We start from the raw sequence: 27,072 nt of genomic DNA, 5'->3' as shown, positions 1-27,072 counted from the left end.
GACGTGCTACCTGTCCCAGACCTGTTGTTTTCAATTCTCTAGAGACAGCAGGAGCGGTAGGGATACTCTTAATGATCGGGCTATGAAAAGCCAACTGACATTTACTCCTGAGGTGCTGACTTGTTGCACCCTCGACAACTACTGTGATTATTATTATTTGACCATGCTGGTCATTTATGAACATTTGAACATCTTGGCCATGTTCTGTTATAATCTCCACCTGGCACAGCCAGAAGAGTACTGGCCACCCCTCATAACCTGGTTCCTCTCTAGGTTTCGGCCTTTCTAGGGAGTTTTTCCTAGCCACCGTGCTTCTACACCTGCATTGCTTGCTGTTTGGGGTTTTAGCCTGGGTTTCTGTACAGCACTTTGAGATATCAGCTGATGTAAGAAGGGCTATATAAAACACCAAATTATGGAATTTCTCATGGAAGAATGGTGTTGTATCCCTCCAGTAGAGTTCCAGACACTTGCAGAATATATGCCAAGGCCCATTGAAGTCGTTCTGGCTCGTGGTGGTCCAACACCCTATCAAGACACTATATTGGTGTTGACTTTATTTTTTCAGTAACCTGTATGTGCGTATGTGTCTCTACATTCTCTGCAATGTGGACAATTACTATAACAAGTGTCCATGTTTGTGAGTGTATGTGTACCGTTTTGTGCTGTGTGCAGGCCCTTGAGTGCTAGGCCGCTGACTCGAAGGAGTGTGAGTGTGTTTCTGTCACAGCGTAGGAGCTCCAGCCTGGATAGGGTCCTGACGTCAAGCTCCTCCAACCCAGCGTCCCGCACATCTAACTGGGCCACGTGGCTCAGCAGGCCAGCCTCCCCAACCACCACCCTCTGGAGCCTGTTCAACCTACAACACAGAGTGAGGAAGAGAGAGAAAGGGGGTTAGAGAATGGAGAGTGATCATTTAATGGGATTGTTTTGAAAAAAGACATTTCCCCCCAATTTTTACATGTATATCTGAGTTGATATTGCGTTGCACTCCCTTCTGCCCCGAGAACAGCCTCAATACGTCGGGGCATGGACTCTATAAGGTGTCGAAAGTGTTCCACAAGGATGCTGGCCCATGTTAACTCCAATGCTTTACACAGTAGTGTCACGTTGGCTCGATGTCCTTTGGGTGGTGGACCATTCTTGAATCACATGGGAAACTGTTGAACGTGAAAAATCCAGCAGTGCTGCAGTTCTTGACACACTCAAACTGGTGCGCCTGGCAGCCAATACCATACCCCGTTCAAAGGCACTTAAATATTTTATCTTTCCCATTCCCCCTCTGAATGGCACACATACACAATCCATGTCTCAACTGTCTCAAGGCTTAAAAATTATTCCTCAACCAGTCTCCTCCCCTTCATCTACACTGATTGAAGTGGATTTAACAAGTGAAATCAATAAAGGATCATAGATTTCACCTGGATTCACCTGGTCAGTCTGTCATAGAAAGAGCAGGTGTTCCTAATTTTCTGTATACTCACTGTAGCTACAGTATTCTTATTACCAGTGGCGACCAGCCATTCAGGGCAGGTGGGGCAGAGCTTTATTAACTCAGTATATTTTTGTTTGCAAACTGATATGCAACACGTATTAATGCCAAAATAACATACAAAACAGGCATATATTTTGTGTGCCTGTTTTGCATGTTATTTTGGCATTTAATATATGTAGCATATCAGTTTGCAAACAATGTAAATAAAAATGTACTTAGTTAATAAAGACGCATACAAACATGGTCTCTTTTTTTGTTTTTCTTGAGTAAGGCGGCTCCAAAATGCAGGTGTTTCAGCCTAGCTTAGTGCTTTGTGTGGTGGAGGGGCAGCCAGCGGATAATACAGAGCGTAGGAGTTGGTCATCTTCTCTAGTTGCACTGTGATTGGCTGTGTTCTGTCACTCATGGGGATACTATGTCACCGCAAAATCTACAGGGAGAGATAAAGTTCAAGCCCCCTTGCGTGCTGCCATAGATTTACATTAGAAGTGCCCATCCAAGAAGGCTCCAGGTCATTGGCCACAAATAAAATGACATCAAATCACATTATATCTACAGTAGCTTTGATTGGACTGATCCTCATATTTTCTAAATCTTAGCTAGCAAGCAGTCATCTTCATGAAGCACGTCAATCTACTGGCAAATCCCAAATTAGCCATTGGACAAACATTACACAACAAGTTGCAAAGGAATCACTTTTTTGCTTCCCCTCCTATTCGGTGGAGAGGGGGTGTTGTCCAAGTCTGGGTTTAAGGGTCTCTTTTCTTTGCTTAAAATGATAAACCTTCACACACAAAACCATGGGCCAAAAAAGGTTGAATATATTGGCCATGCTGTCAATTCAACATGACTTCTGCCACGTTCAAAATAACTGGAAACTCGGAACGGGGAAATCTCAGACTTCAGTGAGTTCAAGACAACTGGGAACCTAGAAAAAAAACGAGCTCCAGTTGTCTTGAAATCACCATAAATCCAGGGAATGACAGACTTGGATGACAAAGTTTCATGACAAAATTTGCCCACAAGAACGACCACCGAGCCACCTTCCTGATCAAGTGAGCACAGCACAACCGAGTCCAAAAATGTATTGTATGCCACTGCATAAATTACGCAATATGCCAGGGAGATAAGTATACTGTAGCTAAGAAAGTAAAACTAAGTGTATATTGTGTTGTAAGCGGTTAGAAGCCCATGTGCCTCACTCTAACAATTTGGTCCCTTTCCCCCTCATAACTACATAGCCTACTGTTCTGACTTGGTGGTGCACATGTAGCCCATAGCCTGTTTTAGAGAAATGTCATCAAACATTGAGCTATCTCTGTCCGCTTATATGCCCCCTTCAATTATCCCACGGTTCTGACTTAGTGTACAGGGAGAACACTAAGAACGGACCATGTTCTGAATTCTGTCGCTGTACATTTCAGGTGCTGAACAAAAGTGCTGAACAAATACTTCAGAAAGTATTCAGACCCCTTGACATGTTCCACATTCTTACGTTACAGCTTTATTCTAAAATGGATTAAATTGTTTTTTGCTCTGAAATGCACTGTCCACTGTGGGACCTTATATAGACAGGCATGTGCCTTTCCAAATCATGTCCAATCAACTGAATTTAACACAGGTGGACTCCAATCAAGTTGTAGAAACATCTCAAGGATGATCAATGGAAACAGGATGCACCTGAGCTCAATTTCGAGTCTCATAGCAAAGGGTCTAAATACTTATATAATAAGTAATTTTTTATATAAATGTGCATAAAACTCTAAAAATCAGTTTTCGCTTTGTCATTATGGGGTATTGTGTGTAGATTGCAGATTACATGTTTTATTTTTTTTAATCCATTTTAGAATAAGGCAGTAATGTAAAAAAATGTGGACAAAGTCAATGTGTCTGAATACTTTTCCGAAGGCACTGTATATTGACTTCATCAGTCTTAGCTCACTCATTCATGTCTTAATCGAAATGTTGGATTGCCTCTTATCCGCTCATCATTCCCTTATCCTCTACGGGATCGGTATCCCTAAACCGGGACCGTTGTTGCTAACGTACACTAATGTGACTAGAATTACGTGAGCAGCAGCCAACTTTCCAGGACATAGATGGATTAAATGGGCCCGGGTGTGTCCCAAGATAAATGCACCACTTCCCTATTCATAGAGGAGACTCTCTCCATGCAGACACTGAGATTTTGGTTGTGGCATTTTTTGTGGCTGTTTTGTTTATTTGCGTTGGCACCTTTCAACACCCCTCATTATCACATTTATACACGCAACCACTCACTTACACTACTGATTACTGAATACACACACACCATTGTTAACTGTATTTAGTTTACTTTAGTTAATAAATATATTTTGTTATCTCCACATTGTCTCCCTTTTAGTCACGAACTTCGAGGCGGTTCGTGACAATGGCCTTTCTCTTGCATTTCAAAGAATGGTATCTTTTACCAGATCTAATGTGTTATATTCTCCAACATTCATTTCACATTCCCACAAACTTCTAAGTGCTTCCTTTCAAATGGTATGAAGAATATGTCTATCCTTACTTCAGGTCCTGAGCTACAGGCAGTTAGATTTGGGTATGTCATTTTAGACAAATTGGCATAAATAGGGTATGATACTTAAGAGGCTAAGCCATATAGTTTGTATCTCAATTGTCAGTAGAATCCACATTTGTTTAGCAAGTCAGTAAATGAACTGTTTTGCTGCCAGACAAGGCTCCACTGATATCCAGGTGTAGCGGTCGTAAGGATTCATTCCATGGTGCTGAAGAGAAAGCTCTGCTGTTGGGACAGCTTTATGTAGAGGGAACCATTTGTCACCAATACAGTTTGGGGTCACCGTTATAGAGCAATGAATGTATTGTTTAGTGTTGGGGCTTTGCTGGCATGCATCTAAAAAAAAAGTTTGCCCCACCAAGATTTACACGCTAAAAATCGCCACTGCTTATTACATATCTATGAAGGGAGCTAGGCAAGGTTCCACTAGCCGAGCAGTACTAGTATTGAATTTAATTAATTGAAATGTTATTTGGGGTATAAAAAAAAAATAGACATAGATAAAACAAGACGTGCATTTGATCCCAGAGCAAAACACTTGAAAGAACTAATTAAAACACTTATTTACAAAGTAATATACCTGAGATCTATGTGTCGGTGGGGGAGCCACTGCAGGCCGACCATGTCCAGGGAGGAGAGCTGATTCCCAGCCAGACAGAGCCTCTCCACCCCCCTGAGCCTCTCCAGGGCTGGAGGTACGCTGCTGAACAGGTTGAAGGACAGGCCCAGGTAGGTCAGGGCCTCCAGAGAGCCCAGCTCAGCAGGCAGGGAGTTCAGAGAGTTACCGTCCAGAAGCAGGGTCTGCAGGCTGGGGAGGAGGAGATGGCGAGAGGTGGTTAGTATGGAGCTCAGTGGGAGAGGGGATTATGTGTGTGGCTGTAATCTTCACATGAGCTTTCTGTTATCGTGCCTGATTTTATGTGACATGTAAATCTCGTGGTTCTTCCACGAGGGACTTATGAAAAATTGCTAATCGAGAGATTAAGAATTTCAACTTTAAAAAAGGCCAAATCTTTCAGATCCTATTACTGCAGCCTGATGTCTGAAAACAGGTTTTCCCACCAAACATTCGCAGCCTGGTTATTCTGTAGTGGACATGCTGGGCAACAGCACCAAACCCAACACTAATGCTGAGCGATTAACTAAATGCTTTTTGGGTGGGGGTTATAAAACAAATAACTGACCAATGGTGGTTCAATTATTGTCTCAGTCACAGGCTCTCTCCCTCTTTCTGTCTACTGCCCCCTGACCTTTAACCCTGTGACCCCACTCACTTGTGCATGGTCCCCAGTGCTGAGGGCAGAGAGGTCAGAAGGTTGCCTTGGAGGTTGAGCTCTGTCAGGGAGGTGATGTCACACACGGCCAGAGGGAAGTCAGACAGAGCGTTGTTAGAGAGATTGAGGCTCCTCAACCTGCAGAATCTAGATGGGGGGAAAGAGGTGTGGGAATGAATGAGGGAGAGAGCGAGGGGGTCAATTGGACAGGAATTTTCAGAGAAAATCAAACAATAACAATCACAGAAACTAAAGAGTCAGAAGAACTGGTTACCTAATGAGCCCATTCAGAACAACAACACTGTAGAAAGGGAGGACTGCGTTCCAAATGGCACCCTATTCTCTACATAGAGCTGTGGTCAAAAGTAGTGCACTATGGGCCTTGGTCAGAAGTAGTGCATTATATAGGGTATAAGGTGCCATTTGGGATGCATTCAGGGAGTGATTAGCTCTGCGATTAGAGACCAAAAACAATGTGACAACTGCCACCCAGGGGAAACTAATAAGAAGGAAGTCATGTGCCTAACTGGTAACTGCCAAAATAATGGAAACACGTGAGCATACAACTTATATTGAAAGCAATTGCTACCACACAGGTGTGGTTCCTGAGTTAATTAAGCAATTAAGTGGGCTGTCAGGAGTGGCTTCCGTCTGGCCACTATCATAAAGGCCTGATTGGTGGAGTGCTGCAAAGATGGGAGTACCTTCCCGAAGGACAACCATCTCCACATAGGAACTTTGGAGCTCTGTCAGAGTGACCATCTGGTTCTTGGTCACCTCCCTGACCAAGGCCCTTCTCCCCTGATTGCGCAGTTTGGCCGTGAGGCCAGCTCTGGTGGTTCCAAACTTCTTCCATTTAAGAATGGAGGCTATTGTGTTCTTGGGAACCTTCAATGCTGCACAATTTTTTGGTACCCTTCCCCAGATCTGTGCCTCCACACAATCCTGTCTCTGAGCTCTACAGACAATTCCTTCGACCTCATGGTTTGGTTTTTGCTCTGACATGCTCTGTCAACTGTGGGATCTTATATAGACAAGTACGTGCCTTTCCAAATCATATCCAATCAATTGAATTTACCACAGGTAGACTCCAATCAAGTTGTAGAAACATCTCAATGATGATCAGCAGAAACAGTATGCACCTGAGCTCAATTTCAAGTTTCACAGCAAAGGGTCTGAATACTGATGTAAATAAGCCATTTCAGTTTATTTGTAATAAATGTGCAAATATTTCTAAAAACCTGTTTTCGCTTTGTCATTATGGGGTATTGTGTGTAGACTGATGAGGGAAAATATGTATGTAATCAATTTTGGAATAAGGCTGTAACATAACAAAACACGGAAAAGGGGAAGGGGTCTGAATACTTTCCCAATGCATGTTCCACTCATTATCGGAATTTAACTGATACACTGTAAGCTGATGAATTGTGTCAAGTAGAGAGACAGGTATCAGTTGAAAAGTCACGGAAAAAAATGTGATCTTGAACAATGTTGCATGGAGCAGAATTAGCATGGCATACGTACACTATGCTACAGCAATGTGTTTTTACTGCAGCCTACTGCATCACAATTCCCCTATTTTTCATTATTTGTTCAACACATGTATATAATGAAAATGAAACTGTAACACTAACATAGTTCTCTACATGCTCACAACTTGCCATTGGATACAAAAAATATGGTTTGCAAAAAACTAATTGTGCATGTCAGACAAATACTGTATGGAAGTGATATTTACCATCTACTATTCAGCACTTCAAAAATACATCTTGTGTTTTTTGTTATTAGATTAAATGTTAGTTAAAATGACTAAATGATGAGTCTATCATAATTCATCTGATGTATTGCTGACTAAATGTTCTCATGTTATTTCACTGAAAACTTGCATGATTGACTCAGGGGTGAAAGATGTGTTCAACTCCAATGACTACACAATCAAAGGTTCTGAACATAAGACGGGGGGAATTACAAGTGTTATCAGTTTTGAAACTAAGAGTTTTGGAAATATACCACATCTGAAAAATTTGCCAAAGCGATTTAAAAAACTGGAGACACTTAATGCTGGTGTTTCCTTTATTTCGTCAGTTACCTATATGTGAGCAGCACACATTGTTGTGATTGCGCACATAAAAACATGTTGTTTTTCAAAGGTGTAGCTACCACAAGCTGCGGTGTATGTGAAAATTTGGTGGGCACATGTGTGAGAATCTTTGTCGAATCTGATAGGCACTCGGCTCACCTGGTCTTCCCAGGCCTAACTAGCCTAACCCGGTTCACTGTGGGGACAGCGTGAAAGGTGGTGCCGGATCCACGTCTTTTCCAAGGAAAAGCCACAGCCAGCCGCATTCCCAACGCAGTGTCGCGGGAAAAACACATTCCTGAATCCCTGTCTGCCTCCCCTCCTCTTCCTTTGGTAAAGCTGTGTTTATGGCAGAACAATGGGAGCACAAAGCCATTCCATCGGAAGTACAACCAGAGTCACTGAACCACGGCGAGAATGAGGAAGAGGGGGATGGATGACATCCTGTACTGGAGAGAGAGAGAGAGAGAGCGAGAACGTCCTGTACCGAATGCAGAAAGAGGAGGACGGATGATGTCCTGTACTGTATGCAGAGAGAGGGAGAAGAGGATGGACGATGTCCTGTACTGTATGCAGAGAGGGGGAGAGGAGGATGGATGATGTCCTGTACTGTATGCAGAGAGAGGGAGAGGAGGATGGATGATGTCCTGTATGCAGAGAGAGGGAGAGGAGGATGGATGATGTCCTGTATGCAGAGAGAGGGAGAGGAGGATGGATGATGTCCTGTATGCAGAGAGAGGGAGAGGAGGATGGATGATGTCCTGTATGCAGAGAGAGGGAGAGGAGGATGGATGATGTCCTGTATGCAGAAAGTGTGTGAGAGGAGGATGGATGATGTCCTGTATGCAGAGAGTGTGAGAGAGGAGGATGGATATAGTGTTTCTCTTCACCGGCAAGGCAAGGGTCTGTTTTCATAACCATTGTTTGATGCTGAAAGTTGAGCAGTGTGAGCAGTGTGACCCGATGGGAAGATTATTCATGGGAGTTTTTGCTGTTGTTGTTGTTCTGCACCAGTCCGGTCCTGTCCCATCTCCCCATCCATTCCCACTGTCTGATGTCTCCCAAAGCAGAGCAGCTCACACTGAAACACTAACTGTAACACTACACCAGGCCTGGGACAGAGGGCGCATCTCAAATGGGACCCTATTCCCTATATAGTGTACTACTTTTGACCAGGACCCACAGGGAAATATATAGGGAAAAGTGTACACTATAGAGAATAGGGAGCCATTTGGGACGTAGACGGTCTCCATGGTGGGGAGCATTGTATTACTGTAAGCATAGAAGGGTTAGCTAGAAGGAGAAGAAGCGAGAATCTGACCGCAGTCAATGACACTGCTGGGCCCCAAACCTGGCTAAAGGTCACTGAAGAGGAGCCAATCAAAATGCAGTCGTTGTGTTTTGGACCAATCATGTCTCTTGGCTTGCAGACCGTGACTCCAAAAACAGGTCATAGGTGAGAGGCCTGGGAATCACTGGCCATAGATTAATGAAAGCTCCAGAGGAAAACTGTGTGTGTGTGTGTATATAATAAATAAATAACTCAAGCTCGGATTTCCCCTCCTAATTCCGCCTACGTCTACTTCTAATCAACCCCAATCTGTTTTCTTAGACCAAATCAATCCTATAGGAACACAAACACAGATCTGTAGGTGAATCTAATCCTCTAACCTTGCGACCATATGGTGATACCCAGAGCTGGAGAGAGCGAGAGAGAGAGAGAGAGAGCGCGAGAGAGAGAGGATATCGAAGGACAAACCGCCCACATCACTCCTCTCTTAACCCCTCCCTCCTTCCAGAGGTATATATTGAGCCGTTCTCCGGAGCCACCCTAGCCCATATCTCTCAGTTCCTTCCCTTTTCTTCTCCTCTTCCCCCACTCCCTCCATTCCATCCTACCACCTCTTCCCACAGCCTGCAGGGGTACATACCTGGTGAGATGTGTGAGGCCCGTCAGATAGTTGTGTTTGAGGTTGAGGTGGGTCAGGTCCTGGCTGTAGAACAGCTGAGATGGCAGCTCCTCCAGACTGCAACATGACAGGTCCACAGAACTCACCCTCTGAGACACTATCTGATGGAGGGAGAGAGGGTGAGAGATAGGAGAGAAAGAAAAAGAGTAAGAGACAAAAGGGTTTTCATTTTCCAGATTGCTAACAACTTGAAGACATGCAACTCAACTCTGAGCACACACGTACCTTGGCAGCCTGTCTGTGCCAGCGGAGGTGTTCTGTGTAGGAGTCATAGCTGATGTAGTAGGTCTGACTCTGGGGACCAGAAGAACTGAAGGCTAGACAGTGACTGTGTCTCCTCACCTCCTCCACCTGAACAACACACACACACAGAGAGAGATTAGCTCTGCGATTAGAGACCAAAAACAATGTGACAACTGCCAGCCAGGGGAAAATAGCAGGGAGGGAGTCATGTGCCGATTAGTGTGTGGCGGGCAGGGGGAGGGGCCGGTGTGTGTGGAAGCAGTGTGCAGGAAGGGAGAGAGAGGTAATGTATAGCCAACTCGCGACTAAACTTGTAGCTAGCCATATATTTATCATCCCATCTGACAGTTCCGGTCTTTGTTGCATCAAATTGAAGAATAAAAGCTAGCTAAACTAGCCAGCTAGCTAGTTTAGCTTTGCTCCCAGTCCATGTCAAATTAAAACTACATTCAATTTTTTTTTTAAATGCATACCTGTTAGTTGCTTGTTGTAGCCTACTCCTCCAGCTGACTTAATTCCATTTTGCATTGCTACACATGGAGCCTCTGACTGTAGTGCCACTTTGATTGGCTGACAAAAAAAACAACAAGCTACACGTGAAGGCTACCAGTCTTTTAACGGGGTGCATGTTGTTTGATTAAATTAATTATTTCCAATGTCATGGAATATCCTTGTATTAAAAATGTCCTGACTATTTTCATTGTTAATTTAGACCTAGTTTAGAATTTTTTTCTCAAATTAATAGTCACAAGTAATCAAATACAAACAACCATTTGGATGATCGAACAACCTTTCCCCATCTCTAGTGTGTGTGTGTGTGTGTGTGTGTGTGTGTGTGTGTGTCAGGATTTCCGTTAGCCAGTAATTGCCGGCTTTAGGCCAACAAAGAAATTAAAATCCAATACAAATAGTTGCCAAATCGACTGGGAGAAGAAAAAAAACCCCACTGCAAAATACTGACTTTTATTCATTGATGGAAATACCAGTCAATGAAAATACATTTGCCCACCATGCTTACTAGTCTATAGGTTCATTTGTATAGTTTTGTGGAGTTAAATTGGCGTGTGTATTTACGTTAGTTGTCATGCAGCTTACTTATCCAACAACTATTAGATGCACAGCATAGGCCTACAGAGCTGGTTGCTGCTGGAGTCAAATATTGGTTTTTAGAAGCCCGGTCATTGCGCAACAATTCTAAATGTAATTGAGTATTAAAACAGTTTTGATGGCCACGATTAAAGAGAGCTACCATTTTTATTTGGTCATTGAAGCAGGCCTCCCAATCAGCATTTAAGTGCAGGCAGGCTATCAGCAGGTCACCCACCACCTTACAATGTGAGCTATGCATTTTGAAAACATACTTAAAACTGTTTGAAACCCTAACCCACTAAAACAATAAAATGCAAATTAATTACTTAAAAATCATACAATGTGATATTCTGGATTTTTGTTTTAGATTCCGCCTCTCACAGTTGAAGTGTACCTATGATAAAAAATTACAGACCTCTACATGCTTTGTACGTAGGAAAACTTGCAAAATCAAATCAAATCAAATCTTAATTTGTCACATACACATGGTTAGCAGATGATAATGCAAGTGTAGCGAAATGTATCAAATACTTGTTCTCCCCACTGTATATAGTGTGTGTGATCCTCAGATCATGATATTTTGGTCTTTCACACTGAAAGATGTTTCAAAGACTGTGAGGAACTATTATCATTGTAATGGTATGCACACAAAAAAAAACTGACTGATGACTTAAAGTTCAGCTTATTAGTGGTGGATGTGGTGAGTTAAGACAAACAGAAATCAGATATCCCCAGCTTCCTACATTTTCACGCAGCATGCCAGGTGTCTCATTTATAATAGTTGAATAGACACAAAATATGCCCCAAAACATGTGTGTGCCAGTTCACGCAAAAGGCATTTACAAAAAAACGAAAAACTTGACGTGAGAATATGCTTATCCTCCGCAAACTTTAGACCAAATGTATGCACAGTTTCTAGTGGATGAAGTACTGCATTGCAAGAAGGCAAAAGTAGCTTAGTAGCCTGCAAATGGGGAATATTTGTTGACTTATTCATAACCAAAAAAACAGGTAGCTGCAGTGCCTTTGGAAAGTATTCAGACCCCTTGTTATGTTCCAGCTTTATTCTAAAATGTATTACATTGCTTTTCCCCCCTCATCAATCTACACACAATACCCCATAATGACAAAGTAAAAAAACATGTTTTTTTTCTTTCTAATTTATAAAAAATAAAAACTGAAATACGACATTTACATAAGTATTCGGACCCTTTACTTAGTACTTCATTGAAGCACCTTTTGCAACGATTACAGCCTTGAGTCTTCTTGGGTATGACACTACAAGCTTGGCACACCTGTATTTGGGGAGTTTCTCCCATTCTTCTCTGCAGATCCTCTCACGCTCTGTCAGGTTGGATGGGGAGCGTCGCTGAACAGCTATTTTCAGGTCTCTCCAGAAATGTTCGATCGGGTTCAAGTCCAGGCTCTAGCTGGGCCACTCAAGGACATTCAGAGACTTGTCCCAAAGCCACTCCTGCGTTGTCTTGGCTGTGTGCTTAGGGTCGTTTTGTCCTGTCTGTTAGGTGAACCGTCGCCCTGGTCTGAGCGCTCTGGAGCAGGTTTTCAGCAAGGATCTCTGTACCTTACTCCGTTCATCTTTGCCTAGATCCTGATTAGTCTCCCAGTCCCTGGCAATGACAAACATCCCCACAGCATGATGCTGCCACCACCATGCTTCACCGTAGGGATGGTGCCAGGTTTCCTCCAGACGTGACGCTTGGCTATGAGGCCAAAGAGTGCAATCATCAGACCAGAGAACCTTGTTTCTCATGGTCTGAGAGTCTATGTGTTTTTTTCCCGCAAACTCCAAGCGGGCTGTCATGTGCCTTGTACTGAGGAGTGGCTTCCGTCTGGCCAATCTACAATAAAGGCCTGATTGGTGGTGTGATGCAGAGATGGTTGTCCTTCTGGAAGGTTCTCCCATCTCCACAGAGGAATTCTGTCAGAGTGACCAGCAGGTTCTTGATCACCTCCCTGACCAAGGCCCTTGTCCCCTGATTGCTCGGTTTGGCCGGGTGGCCAATCTAGGAAGAGTCTTGATGGTTCCAAACTTCTTCCATTAAGAATGATGGAGGTCACAGTGTTCTTGGGGACCTTCAATGCTGCAGACATTTTTTTGTACACTTCCCCAGATCTGTGCCTCGACACAATCCTGTCTTGGAGCTCTATGGACAATTCCTTCAAATCAAACTTTATTTGTCACATGCCGCCGAATACAACTAGTGTGGATCTTACTGTGAAATGCTTACTTACAAGCCCTTAACCAACAATGTAGTTCAAGAAAGAGAAATAGAAAAATATTTACCAAATAAATAAATAAAAAATTACAGTTTAATTACAATAACAAGGCTATATTCCGCTAACGAGTCAATGTGCGGGGGTACAAGTCAGTCGAGGTAATTTGTACATGTAGGTAGGGGTAAAGTGACTATGCATAGATAATAAACAGCAAGTAGCAGAAGTGTAGAAACAAAGGGGGGTAGGGTGTCAATGTAAATAGTCTGGGTGGGCATTTGATTAATTGTTCAGCAGTCTTATGGCTTGGGGGTAGAAGCTGTTAAGGAGCCTTTTGGTCCGAGACTTGGCACTCCGGTATCGCTTGCCATGCGGTAGCAGAGAGAACAGTCTATTCTATGACTTGGGTGACTGGAGTCGTTGACAATTTTTTGGGCTTTCCTCTGACACAGCCTAGTATATGTCCTGGATGGCAGGAAGTTTTTCCCCTGTGATGTACTGGGCCATATGCACTATCCTCTTTAGCGCCTTACTTTATATTGCTCACATTGAGAGAGAGAGAGAGGTTGTTGTCCTGGCACCACACTGCCAGGTCCCTGACCTCTTCCCTATAGGCTGTCTCATCGTTGTCGGTAATCAGGTTCAACACTATTGTGTCATCAGCAAACTTAATGATGCTATTCATTGACTACAGCTCAGCGTTCAACACCATAGCACCCTCAAAGCTCATCACTAAGCTAAGGACCCTAGGACTAAACTCCTCCCTCTGCAACTGGATCCTGGACTTCCTGACGGGCCACCACAATGTGGTAAGGGTAGGTAACAACACATCTGCCATACTGATCCTCAACACAGGGGCCCCTCAGGGGTGCATGCTCAGTCCCCTCCTGTACTCCCTGTTCACTCATAACTGCACGGCAGGGTACGACTCCAACACCATCATTAAGTTTGCCGATGACACAACAGTGGTAGGCCTGATCACCAACAACGATCAGAGAGACCTGATCGTGTGGTGCAAGGACAACAACCTCCTCCTCAACATAATCAAGACAATCAAGGAGATGATTGTGGACTACAGGAAAAGGAGGACCAAGCTTGCGCCTATACAAATTGTCAAAGACTCCAGCCTCCCTAGTCAGACTGTTCTCTCTGATACCGCATCGCAAGTGGTACCGGAGCGCCAACTCTATGTCCAAGAGGCTTCTAAACAGCTTCTACCGCCAAGCCATAAGACTCCTGATCATCTAATCAAATGGCTACCAAGACTATTTGCATTGCCCCTCCCCCTCCTTCTACTCTATAATTATCTATGCATAGTCACTTTAAAAACTCTACCTACATGTACATATTACCTAAATTGCCTCGACACCGGTGCCCCCGCACATTGACTCTGTACCGGTACCCCCTGTAAATACCCCGCTATTGATATTTTACTGCTGTTCTTTAATTATTTGTTATTTATATCTCTCATATTTATTTATTTTAAGGTATTTTCTTAAAACTGCATTGTTGGTTAACCTCTCTAGGGTATGTGGGATGCTAGCTTCCCACCTGGCCAATATCCAGTGAGATTGCAGAGCGCCAAATTCAAATACAGAAATACTCATTATTAAAATTCAGAAAAGATACAACTATTTTACATAGGTTTAAAGATGAACTTGTGAATCCAACCACGGTGTCAGATTTCAAAAATGCTTTACGGCGAAAGCATACCTTACAATTAGACAAATCATTACAAACAGTAACCAGCCAAGTAGAAGAGTTACACAAGTCCGAAATTGAGATAAAATTAATCACTTACCTTTGATGATCTTCACATGTTTGCACTCAGAAGACATTCATTTATTCAATAAATGTTTCTTTTGTTCGATAAAGTCTCTCTTTATATCTGAAAACCTCAGTTTTGTTTGCAGGCAGACAAAAAAAAATCTAAATTGTATCCGTAAAGTTTATAGAAACGTGTCAAACGATGTTTATATTCAACCCTCAGGTTGTTTTTAGCCTAAATAATAGATAATATTTAAACCGGACAATAACGTCGTCAATATAAAACAACAAAAAATCCTACTTCCTGAATGGATTTTTCTCAGGTTTTCACCTGCCAAATCAGTTCTGTTATATTCACAGACATTATTTTAACAGTTTTGGAAAATTTAGAGTGTTTTCTATCCAAATCTACTAATTATATGCAGATCTTATCTTCTGGGCCTGAGTAGAAGGCAGTTTAATTTGGGCATGCTTTTCATCCAATATTCCAAATGCTGCCCCCTACCCTAGAGAAGTTAAGGTCTTGTAAGTAAGCATTTCACTGTAAGGTTGTATTCGGTGCATGTGACAAATAACATTTGATTTGAGCAGTGTTTGGCCACGCAGTCCTACGTGAACAGGGAGTACAGGAGGGGACTAAGCATGCACCCCTGAGGGGCCCCAGTGTTGAGGATCAGCGTGGCAGACGTGTTGTTGCCTACCCTTACAACCTGGGGGTGGCCTGTCAGTAAGTCCAGGATCCAGTTGCAGAGGGAGGTGTTTAGTCCCAGGGTCCTAAGCTTAGTGATGAGATTTGAGGGCACTATAGTGTTGAATGCTAAGCTGTAGTCAATGAACAGCATTCTCACATAGGTGTTCCTTTTGTCCAGGTGGGAAAGGGCAGTGTGGAGTGGTTTCTGGGATGATGCTGTTGATTGGAGCCATGACCAGCCTTTCAAAGCACTTCATGGCTACCGACGTAAATGCTACGGGGCGGTAATCATTTAGGCAAGTTCCCTTCGCTTCCTAGGGCAGAGAGACTATGATGGTCTGCTTGAAACATGTAGGCATTGTATTACAGACTCAGAGGTTGAAAATATCAGTGAAGACACTTGCCAGTTGGTCCACATCCTGGGAATCAGTCTGGCCCCGCGGCTTTGTGAATGTTGACCTGTTTAAAGGTCTTGCTCATGTCGATTACCGAGAGCATTATTACACAGTCGTCCAGAACAGCCGGAGCTCTCATACATGCTTCAGTGTTGCTTGCCCAGAAGAGAGCTCAACTTCGAGTCTCATAGCAAAGGGTCTGAATACTTATGTAAATACGTTTTTTAAATTTATTTTTTACTTTTAATAGATTTTCTTTTAAACTGCTTTCGCTGTGTCATTATGGGGTATTGTATGTAGATTTCTGAGGACATTTATTTATTTAATCCGTTTTAGAATAAGGCTAATGTAACAAATGTGGAGAAAGTCAAGGGGTCTGAATACTTTTGAAAGGCACTGTATGTAAATGGGAATTGATCAAAATAAACAATCAAAGAGCAAAACAAAATCACACAATGAATGTGCAAGAATTGGCAGGAGACAGCTGAGTGCATTCTGAAGATAGATTTGCATATATAATTATACTCAATACACATTATCTATCTATCTATTAAGATGCATTACCATAATCTAAATGGGATTTCTGTCATTCATGTTCTGTTAAGATGCATTACCACAATCTAAATAGGATTTCTGTCATTCATGTTCTGTTAAAATGCATTACCACAATCTAAATAGGATTACTGTTATTCTGAGCACGGTGGGTGGATGCTCTAATGGGTTATGCACCCAATGCATATGGGTCCAGTACATCGCTCAGGGTAACCCAATGCATATGGGTCCAGTACATCGCTCAGAGTAACCCAATGCATATGGGTCCAGTACATCGCTCAGAGTAACCCAATGCATTTGGGTCCAGTACATCGCTCAGAGTAACCCAATGCATATGGGTCCAGTACATCGCTCAGAGTAACCCAATGCTAATGGGTCCAGTACATCTCAGAGAGTAACCCAATGCTAATGGGTCCGGTAAATTTCTCAAAATTGGCCAGTAAATGAAAATCTTCCTGGTCATGTTGTCCGGCATCACATTTTCCTAACGGAAACCCTGGAGTGTGTGTGTTCAGTACCTTTCCACCGATGAGGGGCAGGATGTGCATCTTGCCGGTGTGAGCGTATTTGACGGAAGAGACGATGAAACAGGTGCCACTCAGGGTGACGTGTCGTCGTGACCACCGGTTGACAGGCAGGGCCAGCTTACCCTTCCTCACATTAAACACACCCGTCAGCTGCACCCGGTCTGCTCCACCCACACACTGCGGCTTACCTGGAGGGGGGGGGGGTTGGAGAAAACAAACAGTAACATAAAATCTCAGATGCTCCTGCTGAGAGAAAGATGTTTAAGAAGAAATCTTCCAAGTAAGATAAACAGAGATGGAGGAGAGAGAGGCTCTCTCTCTGTGAATGTGCGTGAGTCTCTCTGTGAGTGTGTGTGTTCAGTGTGTGTGTGTCTCTGTCTCTCTCTGTGTGTGTGTATGTGTGTGTGTCTCTGTGTGTGTGTCTGTGTCTGTGTGTGTGTGTCTGTGTCTCTGTGTGTGTGTGTGTGTGTGTCTCTGTGTGTGTGTGTGTGTGTGTGTCTGTCTCGTTGTGTTTAGGTGAGGTTATTCACAGGTCACGTGCCGTATAATTTATTGGTCTAGTGGCTGAGGGGTGACTGGACGGTCAGTGTTAAGGAATGGAGAGCAGGTGTAAGGGTAGGTGTAATTCAGAACTCTAGCCCTTACTTTCCTCAGTAAATGAAAAAGTTCCTGTCCCATGGAAGTCTTAACCTTGGCCACCACATGCACAGGAAGCAAATAAGCCTTGTCTGAGCCAGAACTGCAGCAGATGGGGCTCCTGTAGTATTGACTGGGTCAGTGCATGGTAGTGTGCATTTTTAGCAGCACTAAGGTGTGTGTGTAGAAAAACACTATTTTTAGCGCTTTAAGAATGGGTGTGCTCTCATGTAGGCTGTCACCCACCCACACGTACCAGGGGTCATGTTGAGTTCCGCAATCATAATTTTCAATGTTTTAAACCATTTCACCGGCGTTTAATATTCAACAGAGATCAGGGGCGTGCAACCATAGTTTTCCTTCAGAGAGTACATTATTGCAACACATTTGGCAGAAAATAGCTACATTTTCATCAGATAACCACAGAAGTGCAATGCTATTTGGATCGAAGCCACACAAGTAAATGAGCTTACAATGAAAAAGGTCATGATAAACATTATTTCTAAATGTTTATCATAGAAAGAACGTAGACGCTTGAAGTTAATCTTGCATTTTACCATAGAGAAGTAGGCTCCACTGAGAAAAGTACCAGAGAAATTAGTTACACATCAGTCAGAGTGCTGTCTGCCAATAGAATGCCCTGTTTGTGAATTCTCATCCAAGTGGAGAAGTGCAACAGAAGCACAAAATTATTCTGATGTCGAGCAGAAATTACAATAAAAAGCATTTTGGATCTGCGTTTATAAAACGCAGCAAGATATTTCTGTGTTGTCTCTTTTTTGGTGAGGGGGGGCTCTGAATTCTGCGTTAATGGGACCCACACACACGGGAGTCAGTTTTAGAGTGAGGCTAAGGGGAAGAGAGAGAGCAAGGGATAGAGAGAGGGAGAGAGAAAGAAAATAAGAATGAAAGCAGCTGACTGAACCAGATCTGTCTGCTTCTCAGTTTCTTCTTATAGAGCCCTTTGTGTGTGTGTTTGTGCATGATCATATTTTCCTGAGATTGCCGGTTTTCGTCCTCTGATACCCTCTCCGCCTCACACGTGCTCTCAGGTGTTCCAGTGCTTTGCTTGGGGGATAGAGGGAGGGAGGGAGGGGGAAAGGAGAGAAAGACATTCTAGACTAAGTCCTCCAGACTGCTGTGCTATTCATCAATGCTCATTACATACAAGTAACACCAAAACACACACAAACGGTAAAAAGGTGGCCCAGCCCTGGCCAGAGGCTGCATTGGGTTATCCTGTAGCCCTCTGTCTCTTTAAGAGAGAAGGGTGAAGGAGGACACCCCCAGAGGACAGACTAAAGATGAGAAGATAGAGCTATCAACAGCACAGTCAGGTCTGTCCACTCTACAACAGCCCTGTGGAATGTATGGAATGTGGGAGTTATCTACACAGGGACTCCAGTCCACTTCAACATACTGTAGATTATGGTTATTGACCATACAGATAGAACTGCCAGGCCAGAAGTGTTTATATGCTGGTTGGCAGGGTAATGAAGGGGGGACTGAGGTATAAACAGAGCAGAGTGAGAGAAAGAGTGCACAAGAGCGAGACCAGAGGGGTTAAAAAAAAAGATTCCCCCCAGCCCAGAGAGGAGAGGATTACGTTATTCCAAACAATGCCCTCTCAGAGAGAATGTGGCGTGTCCTCATTAGCATCCCCGCCCTCTACCCTGGTCCTTTTCTGTCCGCTCCCACGGCTCTAGGGACAAGTCCCGCACCCCTCCATGGGGCTGTTTCTGGTCCCAGGCAGAGCTATCTGGTCTGGTCTACCCAGAGTCCCTACAGCCTATCTGGCTTGCATCATAAATGGCCACCTATTCCCTAGTGCACTACTTTTTACCTAATAGGGAATAAGGTACCATTTGGGATGCACCCTTGATCTGGCTGCTCTCCCCCTACTTCAGAGACCACCGGTTCCAGACCACTGGTTCCAGACCACCGGTTCCATCAACATGGCCACAGCATGAAAATAATGTTCAGAGTAAGTAAATTATGGTACAGCAAAGGATGGGCAGCCTTACCAACCAACACACACATACACAAAAAGAGCCACTGATGGAGAGTTTGGGGCTCAGAGCTAGGAGGCCCTAACTCATACACGCTTGAGGAATCCTCCACCCACACACCCCTCTCCCTAATGGATGTGCTCATCCTCTGATCAGGCCACTGGTTACAGGCCTACATACAATGATGTGCTCATCCTCTGATCAGGCCACTAGTGACAAGCCTTCACACAATGATGTGCTCATCCTCTGATCAGGCCACTAGTGACAGGCCTTCACACAATGATGTGCTCATCCTCTGATCAGGCCACTAGTGACAGGCCTTCACACAATGATGTGCTCATCCTCTGATCAGGCCACTAGTGACAGGCCTTCACACAATGATGTGCTCATCCTCTGATCAGGCCACTAGTGACAAGCCTTCACACAATGATGTGCTCATCCTCTGATCAGGCCACTAGTGACAAGCCTTCACACAATGATGTGCTCATCCTCTGATCAGGCCACTAGTGACAGGCCTTCACACAATGATGTGCTCATCCTCTGATCAGGCCACTAGTGACAGGCCTTCACACAATGATGTGCTCATCCTCTGATCAGGCCACTAGTGACAGGCCTTCACACAATGATGTGCTCATCCTCTGATCAGGCCACTAGTGACAGGCCTACATACAACAGCATTTTGCGCACCAATTTAACACACAATGGTATAGGCTAATTTTAGACAACCGTACATCCTTCTGTAATGTAATGTAAACTTCAACCACTTTAGGTGGAGTAGTGTAAACATAGTCTGTGCTAATGCACACACACAATGTATGTATACATGTACGCCCTTTCCTTCCACCCATTCCTATCCTCAGAGCAACATCCTGTCCCCCATGACCACTTCCTGTCTGAAACAGAGTCGGACGGAGTAGACATTCTTAGCACTTCTGTTGTCCTCGCCCTTCCCTTATGTCCAAGAATCTTCTAAAGGCATCCCAAACATCCTAACTCTTATCCAATGTCCTGTCTGTGTTTGACCTTAGACATCCAGAAGACAGCCCACCCTTTCAGTCACACATGCCTCAAATAACTGCCCCCTACAAGCCTAGTCTCCAAGGACTGTCCATGGATTTCCATTCTCAACAACACATACACATCAACTTCTAGTGTGTCCACAACATGAACATTAAACTCCATAACTAACTTTATTTTCACACTCAAATCATTGACACTTTCTTTCCATCTTTCTATGGTTATACAGACAGAAGTACAAGGAAGCTTTGGGTGTGTGGGGTTGTGAAGTTAAACCACAGCCAGGGGAGTAGGTGTTTATAGCAACGCGGGTGGATTTACATGTGAAAGCGTTTCTTTTAAATTGTACTGGATTGCACAAAAACAGTCCGTACGAAGCCAGAAATGAAATAAAATTCCATTTCAACTTACTGTGCCGGTAGGCAGGATGGTCATTATGACGAAGGGAATTTGAGACAAAATATCTAAAGGATTGTATTATTAAACAGACTTTCCAAACGTGGGTCTGTTGTAGACCCACCTCCTCCCTCCTTTACCTCAAAATAAAAGTAATGCATGTGTGCCATATGTGGACAAAAAGGGAATACCTTGTGTGGGACTTTAATTTTGACATGAGGTAAACAGACTCACATTTGGAAAGTCTGTTTAATAATACAATCCTTTAGATATTTTGTCTCAAATTCCCTGTCATAATGACCATCCGTCCTGGCCACCGGCACAGTAAGTTGAAATGGAGTTGTTTTTAACTTCTGGTTTCCCACAGACTGTTTTTGTGCAATCCAATACTATTAAAACAATGCTAGCACATGTAAATCCACCCACGTTGCTAAGGGGAGTAAAGATCCACAACCACAAGGGGGATACAGGGCTGTCTGAGAGGTGCAGAGAAGCCCAGCTTCTGGTAGGGCTGGGACAATTACCATAGAACTGTGTAACCGACGGTTATGGTGGAAGAACATCATAAAAATATAATTACCGTCATAACCATTTTTTGTACGATTTTAGTTTTTGGGAACAAACACCTGACTGAAGACGGGATGGTCGGGCAATTTCACTGGTAAACTCATGGGCACACTCGCCTGGTATTGTGATGAAATAATGTATATGGTAATGTAGAATGTTCATTTAAATTATGCTAACTGATTTGGCTCATGCAAGGAAATGTATTTTTGTAATGTCAGTTGAGTTGAATCAACAAATCACAGCACATATTGATGGGTACAGTTCTTGCTTTTACTTCCTGCTTTTTTCTTGCAATGGCCACCAGTCCACCCATTACGCCATCATTGACTGGAATTGGGACACCCGTTCTATTCATTCTATTTTTATGACAGCACATGCAGTCAGGAGCTGAGGAGAGTTAAAAATGTGTGTTGAGCGGTTTTTACGGTGATTGCAGTCATTTGGCTGGCCATTAACCCTCATCCAAAATTCCATGGTGGTCACAGCCCTAGCTGCTGGGCTGGGTAGTGGAGCTAGAGCCGTTACCTTGGGGAGGAACAGAGACAGAGCGCCAGTGACCTCTGGGTAATGCAGTTCTCAGCTGAAAGGGAGCCAGGCGGGCAGGCATACTGTATACTGTCTGCTGTCGCAGGTAGATCAACACTGAGGAGGTGAAATTTGAGTTCTGCACAGCTCACTGTTCTCTCCTTGTCAGCAAAGCGTGTGTGTGTGTGTCCCCAACATGCCTTTTCCAGGGGGCACTCAGAATGTGCTGACTCAGACTCCTCTGACTGCCAAGGATGAACAGCCCTAGGCAACACAACTCTTACCTTACACACAATGCAAAACCTGAGTACCCAAGTCTCCTTCAATTATTTCCACGTGTAGTCTAAAATAGATCAACTCCTTGTCTTGAATAGCCTTGACACTCCCAGACAGATGCCAAAACCCACCCTGAAAGGAGAAAGCATTCCCAGTTTCACACCCCAATACATTTACATAAACTAGGGCTGGGAATAGCCAGGGACCTAACAATATGATATCATCACGATACTTAGGTGCAGGAATGATATGCATTGTGATTCGATATGTACTGCGATTCGATACTGGGATTTTATTACGATTTGATATTCCAAACATATTGCTCACTATATGTCTGCTGCAGAGAGACAAGAGAAAGCACGAGAAACTCGTTTTGGGAAGTCAGGGAAATAAAAGTGCTGAAAACATGTTGGCTCACTATTTAAAAAGAAGATGAAGAACGAGCTATAATAGGATGAAAAATACCAGAGTTTTAGCGCAGGTACAGCTGACTAGCGCTAGCTAACGCAGCCAACTGCAGCAAAAATAGCCTTCTTACTTGGAGCCAAAAATAATGTTGCGATCTGTAACTATTGATCACTAACATACATTTCATAACAAACGGGCATTTTCCAACATTGCTATAGGCTAGTGTGTACAAACTTACAACAGGCCATTAACAACAACAACAATGTAAAGCAGGGGAGGGGATCCCAAAGATGAGGTCCGTGACCCCATTTTTATTTCCATTTTTTCGAGACCCACACACAATGTAAAAAGTGGGACGTAATCAACTGCCAATGTTTACTTTTTTAATTGGAGATGTGACAGTCTAATACAAATCAGTCTGACAATACTTTTGACAGTATTTCAATATGAAGGAAGTGTGGTTTGAAGTGACTGAAACGCATCAGAAAGGTACTGGGAATGTTGTATGATTAATATTGTATGATCTTCTGTGTAGAAAAGAACATCATCATTGATAATCTCCCCCAGTCTGATTTAGTGTCTGGTCTAATGAGTTCTGTGCAGCTTGTGGACATTGTAGAGGGAAACAGACACATACAGTGGGGCAAAAAAGTATTTAGTCAGCCACCAATTGTGCAAGTTCTCCCACTTAAAAAGATGAGAACTGTAATTTTCATCACATGTACACTTCAACTATGACAGACAAAATGAGGGGGAAAAAAATCCAGAAAATCACATTGTAGGATTTTTAATGAATTTATTTGCAAATTATGGTGGAAAATAAGTATTTGGAGATTTCTGGCTCTCACAGACCTGTAACTTCTTTAAGAGGCTCCTCTGTCCTCCACTCGTTACCTGTATTAATGGCACCTGTTTGAACTTGTTATCAGTATAAAAGACACCTGTCCACAACCTCAAACAGTCACACTCCAAACTCCACTATGGCCAAGACCAAAGGACACCAGAAACAAAATTGTAGACCAGCACCAGGCTGGGAAGACTGAATCTGCAATAGGTAATCAGCTTGGTTTGAAGAAATCAACGGTGGGAGCAATTAGGAAATATTAGGAAATGAAAGACATACACGACCACTGATAATCTCCCTCGATCTGGGGCTCCATGCAAGATCTCACCCCGTGGGGTCAAAATTATCACAAGAACGGTGAGCAAAAATCCCAGAACCACACGGGGGGACCTAGTGAATGACCTGCAGAGAGCTGGGACCAAAGTAACAAAGCCTACCATCAGTAACACACTACGCCGCCAGGGACTCAAATCCTGCAGTGCCAGACGTGTCCCCCTGCTTAAGCCAGTACATGTCCAGGCCCGTCTGAAGTTTGCTAGAGAGCATTTGGATGATCCAGAAGAAGATTGAGAGAAAGTCATATGGTCAGATGAAAACAAAATATAACTTTTTGGTAAAAACTCAACTCGTCGTGTTTGGAGGACAAAGAATGCTGAGTTGCATCCAAAGAACACCATACCTACTGTGAAGCATGGGGGTGGAAACATCATGCTTTGGGGCTGTTTTTCTGCAAAGGGACCAGGACGACTGATCCGTGTAAAGGAAAGAATGAATGGGGCCGTGTATCGTGAGATTTTGAGTGAAAACCTCCTTCCATCAGCAAGGGCATTGAAGATGAAACGTGGCTGAGTCTTTCAGCATGACAATGATCCCAAACACACCGCCCGGGCAACGAAGGAGTGGCTTCGTAAGAAGCATTTCAAGGTCCTGGAATGGCCTAGCCAGTCTCCAGATCTTAACCCCATAGAAGATCTTTGGAGGGAGTTGAAAGTCCGTGTTGCCCAGCAACAGCCCCAAAACATCACTGCTGTAGAGGAGATCTGCATGGAGGAATGGGCCAAAATACCAGCAGCAGCGTGTGAAAACCTTGTGAAGACTTACAGAAAACGTTTGACCTCTGTCATTGCCAACAAAGGGTATATAACAAAGTATTGAGATAAACTTTTGTTATTGACCAAATACTTATTTTCCACCATAATTTGCAAATAAATTCATTAAAAATCCTACAATGTGATTTTCTGGATTTTTTTTCTTCTCATTTTGTCTGTCATAGTTGAAGTGTACCTATGATGAAAATTACAGACCTCTCATCTTTTTAAGTGGGAGAACTTGCACAATTGGTGGCTGACTAAATACTTTTTTGCCCCACTGTACGTGTTCCTGAGAGTCTTATCTTTCAGTGATGGGATCATAATATTGTTTAGCCTAAATGGTTCAAAAGATAGAGCGACATCTTTTGAAAGAAAACAGAATCCGCTCTGTTTATTACAACCGCATCAAGCTGCTACCGGAGGTTACTGAAGTAACCACTATGAATCAAGCGCAATTTTTGCTCGCCACCCCATCCTAGTTTGTCAACTGGTTGTAACTGTAACATGAATGATTAAGAGTCCTTTACAGGGTTAATCTGCAGTTGAAAAAGTGACCACCCCGTTTTGGTAAAAAGCTGAGGGATGGGCCTGGAGAAATCGAACCACTCTTACATTCATAGACAGAACTATAGTATGTATCCAAAATTATTGTTTAAACCATGCTTTGAGGCTACACAGTGGTTGTTTACATTTACAAACAGAGTAAACCAAGCTTATATTTTGGGTTGTGGTTTAGTGACAGTTGTACTAAGCGTATGAGAAATGTATAAATTATATTCTTAAACAATCAATGGGGATATATGACTAATGTATAAGTCTAAAAACTGCAGATTGCCTCTTTAACTGAATGGATACTTTCTGAATTTAATGAATGGGTACTTGGCATGCAAAGAGAGAAAGAAATAGAGAGGTGGTGGCATGAGAGAGAACGAGAGAAAGAGGGGGTGGCATGAGAGAGAACGAGAGAAAGAGAGAGGGGGTGGCATGAGAAGGAGAGAGGGGGTGGCATGAGAGGGGTGGCATGATAGAGAAAGACGGAGAGCTTCAGTCCAGAAATCTCTCTGAAACAGTATGTTCCTGATTACAAGACTTCCTTCTCTCCTCCATCATACTAGTGCTTCTCCTTTTTCCTCTCACGCCACATTCTTGCTCAATGCAGGCCCCTGCACACCATACCAGCTACTCTCACACAGAGACACAGGTACAAAAGCTCTCTGTAGACTATCCCTGCCCTGGGGAGACCTGGAGCCATGTATCCCTTCACATAACAGATCATCTCCTTTACTAGTGTTATTCTAGGCCAGGGATGGGCAACTCCACCCCCTTTTGTAGGCCCATGGATCAATTTCCACACAGAAAAAAAGTCTTAACTCTCTTAACTCTTAGTAGAATACCCAATGTGCAATTTGTAAATTCCGTTGTGATTCAGCAGTTCTCGTTATGTCAGTCACTGATAGTCACTCAATTAGCCCATGTCAGCAAAACATTTTTAGCTTTCGGCTAGAATAATTTGCCAATCTATCTAAACATGTAGTAATCTTGGTTGGGGGGGCAATGATTTTGTTAGTCACACTCATATCATATTCACAGCAAAATTACTACAATTTCATAAAATTAGTTAGTCTATACATTTCTCTCTGCACCATGCAAAATGTGTAGAATTGCAGGAAATTATAGGGTAGGCAGCATAAATGTAACCACATGTAATATATAGATTTGCATTAGTAAACGCATCAAAGTTAAACCTAATTTTTACACCTAATTTTCTATTTTTCTAGTTATTACATAAAACCGATCAGAATTCTGAAGGATGCCGGAAGTCATGTTGGAAAATGTTTTTCCAGGGGATGATGTAATACGGAGGACCCGATAAACCAGCCTATTCCCTATAATGTAAACTCCAAAATAAATAACTTCAAATGTATAACTTCAAATTAAACCAAATCATTTGCACTCATGATTTCTGTTTTCAATTACATTTTCTGCCAACTTATAAGCAAATACTTTATGAATGTATTGTTACAAATAAACTTGCAAGGTTGCTTGCCAACTTGCCTGCTAACGTCAGCCATATTCGCCTGCTAACGTCAGCCATATTCGCCTGCTAACGTCAGCCATATTCGCCTGCTAACGTCAGCCATATTCGCCTGCTAACGTCAGCCTTATTAGCCTGCTAACGTTAGCCTTATTAGCCTGCTAACGTTAGCCTTATTATAACGTTAGCCTTATTAGCCTGCTAACGTTAGCCTTATTAGCCTGCTAACGTTAGCCTTATTAGCCTGCTAACGTTAGCCTTATTAGCCTGCTAACGTTAGCCTTATTAGCCTGCTAACTTTAGCCTTATTAGCCTGCTAACTTTAGCCTTATTAGCCTGCTAACTTTAGCCTTATTAGCCTGCTAACGTTAGCCTTATTAGCCTGCTAAC

The 27,072-nt window shown here is 43.2% G+C and overlaps 1 protein-coding gene across 2 annotated transcripts in view; it reads right to left on the bottom strand.

Annotated features, from left to right (window-relative positions):
* The window catches only part of LOC112251329 (PH domain leucine-rich repeat protein phosphatase 1-like), a 50,143-nt gene that overhangs the window by 17,224 nt on the left and 5,847 nt on the right, over positions 1-27,072 (bottom strand). For both annotated transcript variants that reach the window (XM_042322331.1, XM_042322332.1), the window contains exons 2-7: positions 16,870-17,066; positions 9,605-9,730; positions 9,341-9,480; positions 5,330-5,476; positions 4,636-4,863; positions 657-859 (exon numbers count right to left, since the gene is read on the bottom strand). In XM_042322331.1, the coding sequence (XP_042178265.1) occupies positions 657-859; positions 4,636-4,863; positions 5,330-5,476; positions 9,341-9,480; positions 9,605-9,730; positions 16,870-17,066 (1,041 nt within the window). The remainder of the gene's footprint in view (positions 1-656; positions 860-4,635; positions 4,864-5,329; positions 5,477-9,340; positions 9,481-9,604; positions 9,731-16,869; positions 17,067-27,072) is intronic.

Source organism: Oncorhynchus tshawytscha, linkage group LG05 (genome assembly GCF_018296145.1).
Source record: "Oncorhynchus tshawytscha isolate Ot180627B linkage group LG05, Otsh_v2.0, whole genome shotgun sequence".
Lineage (NCBI taxonomy): Eukaryota > Metazoa > Chordata > Actinopteri > Salmoniformes > Salmonidae > Oncorhynchus > Oncorhynchus tshawytscha.
This window is presented reverse-complemented; position numbering and strand designations above follow the sequence as displayed.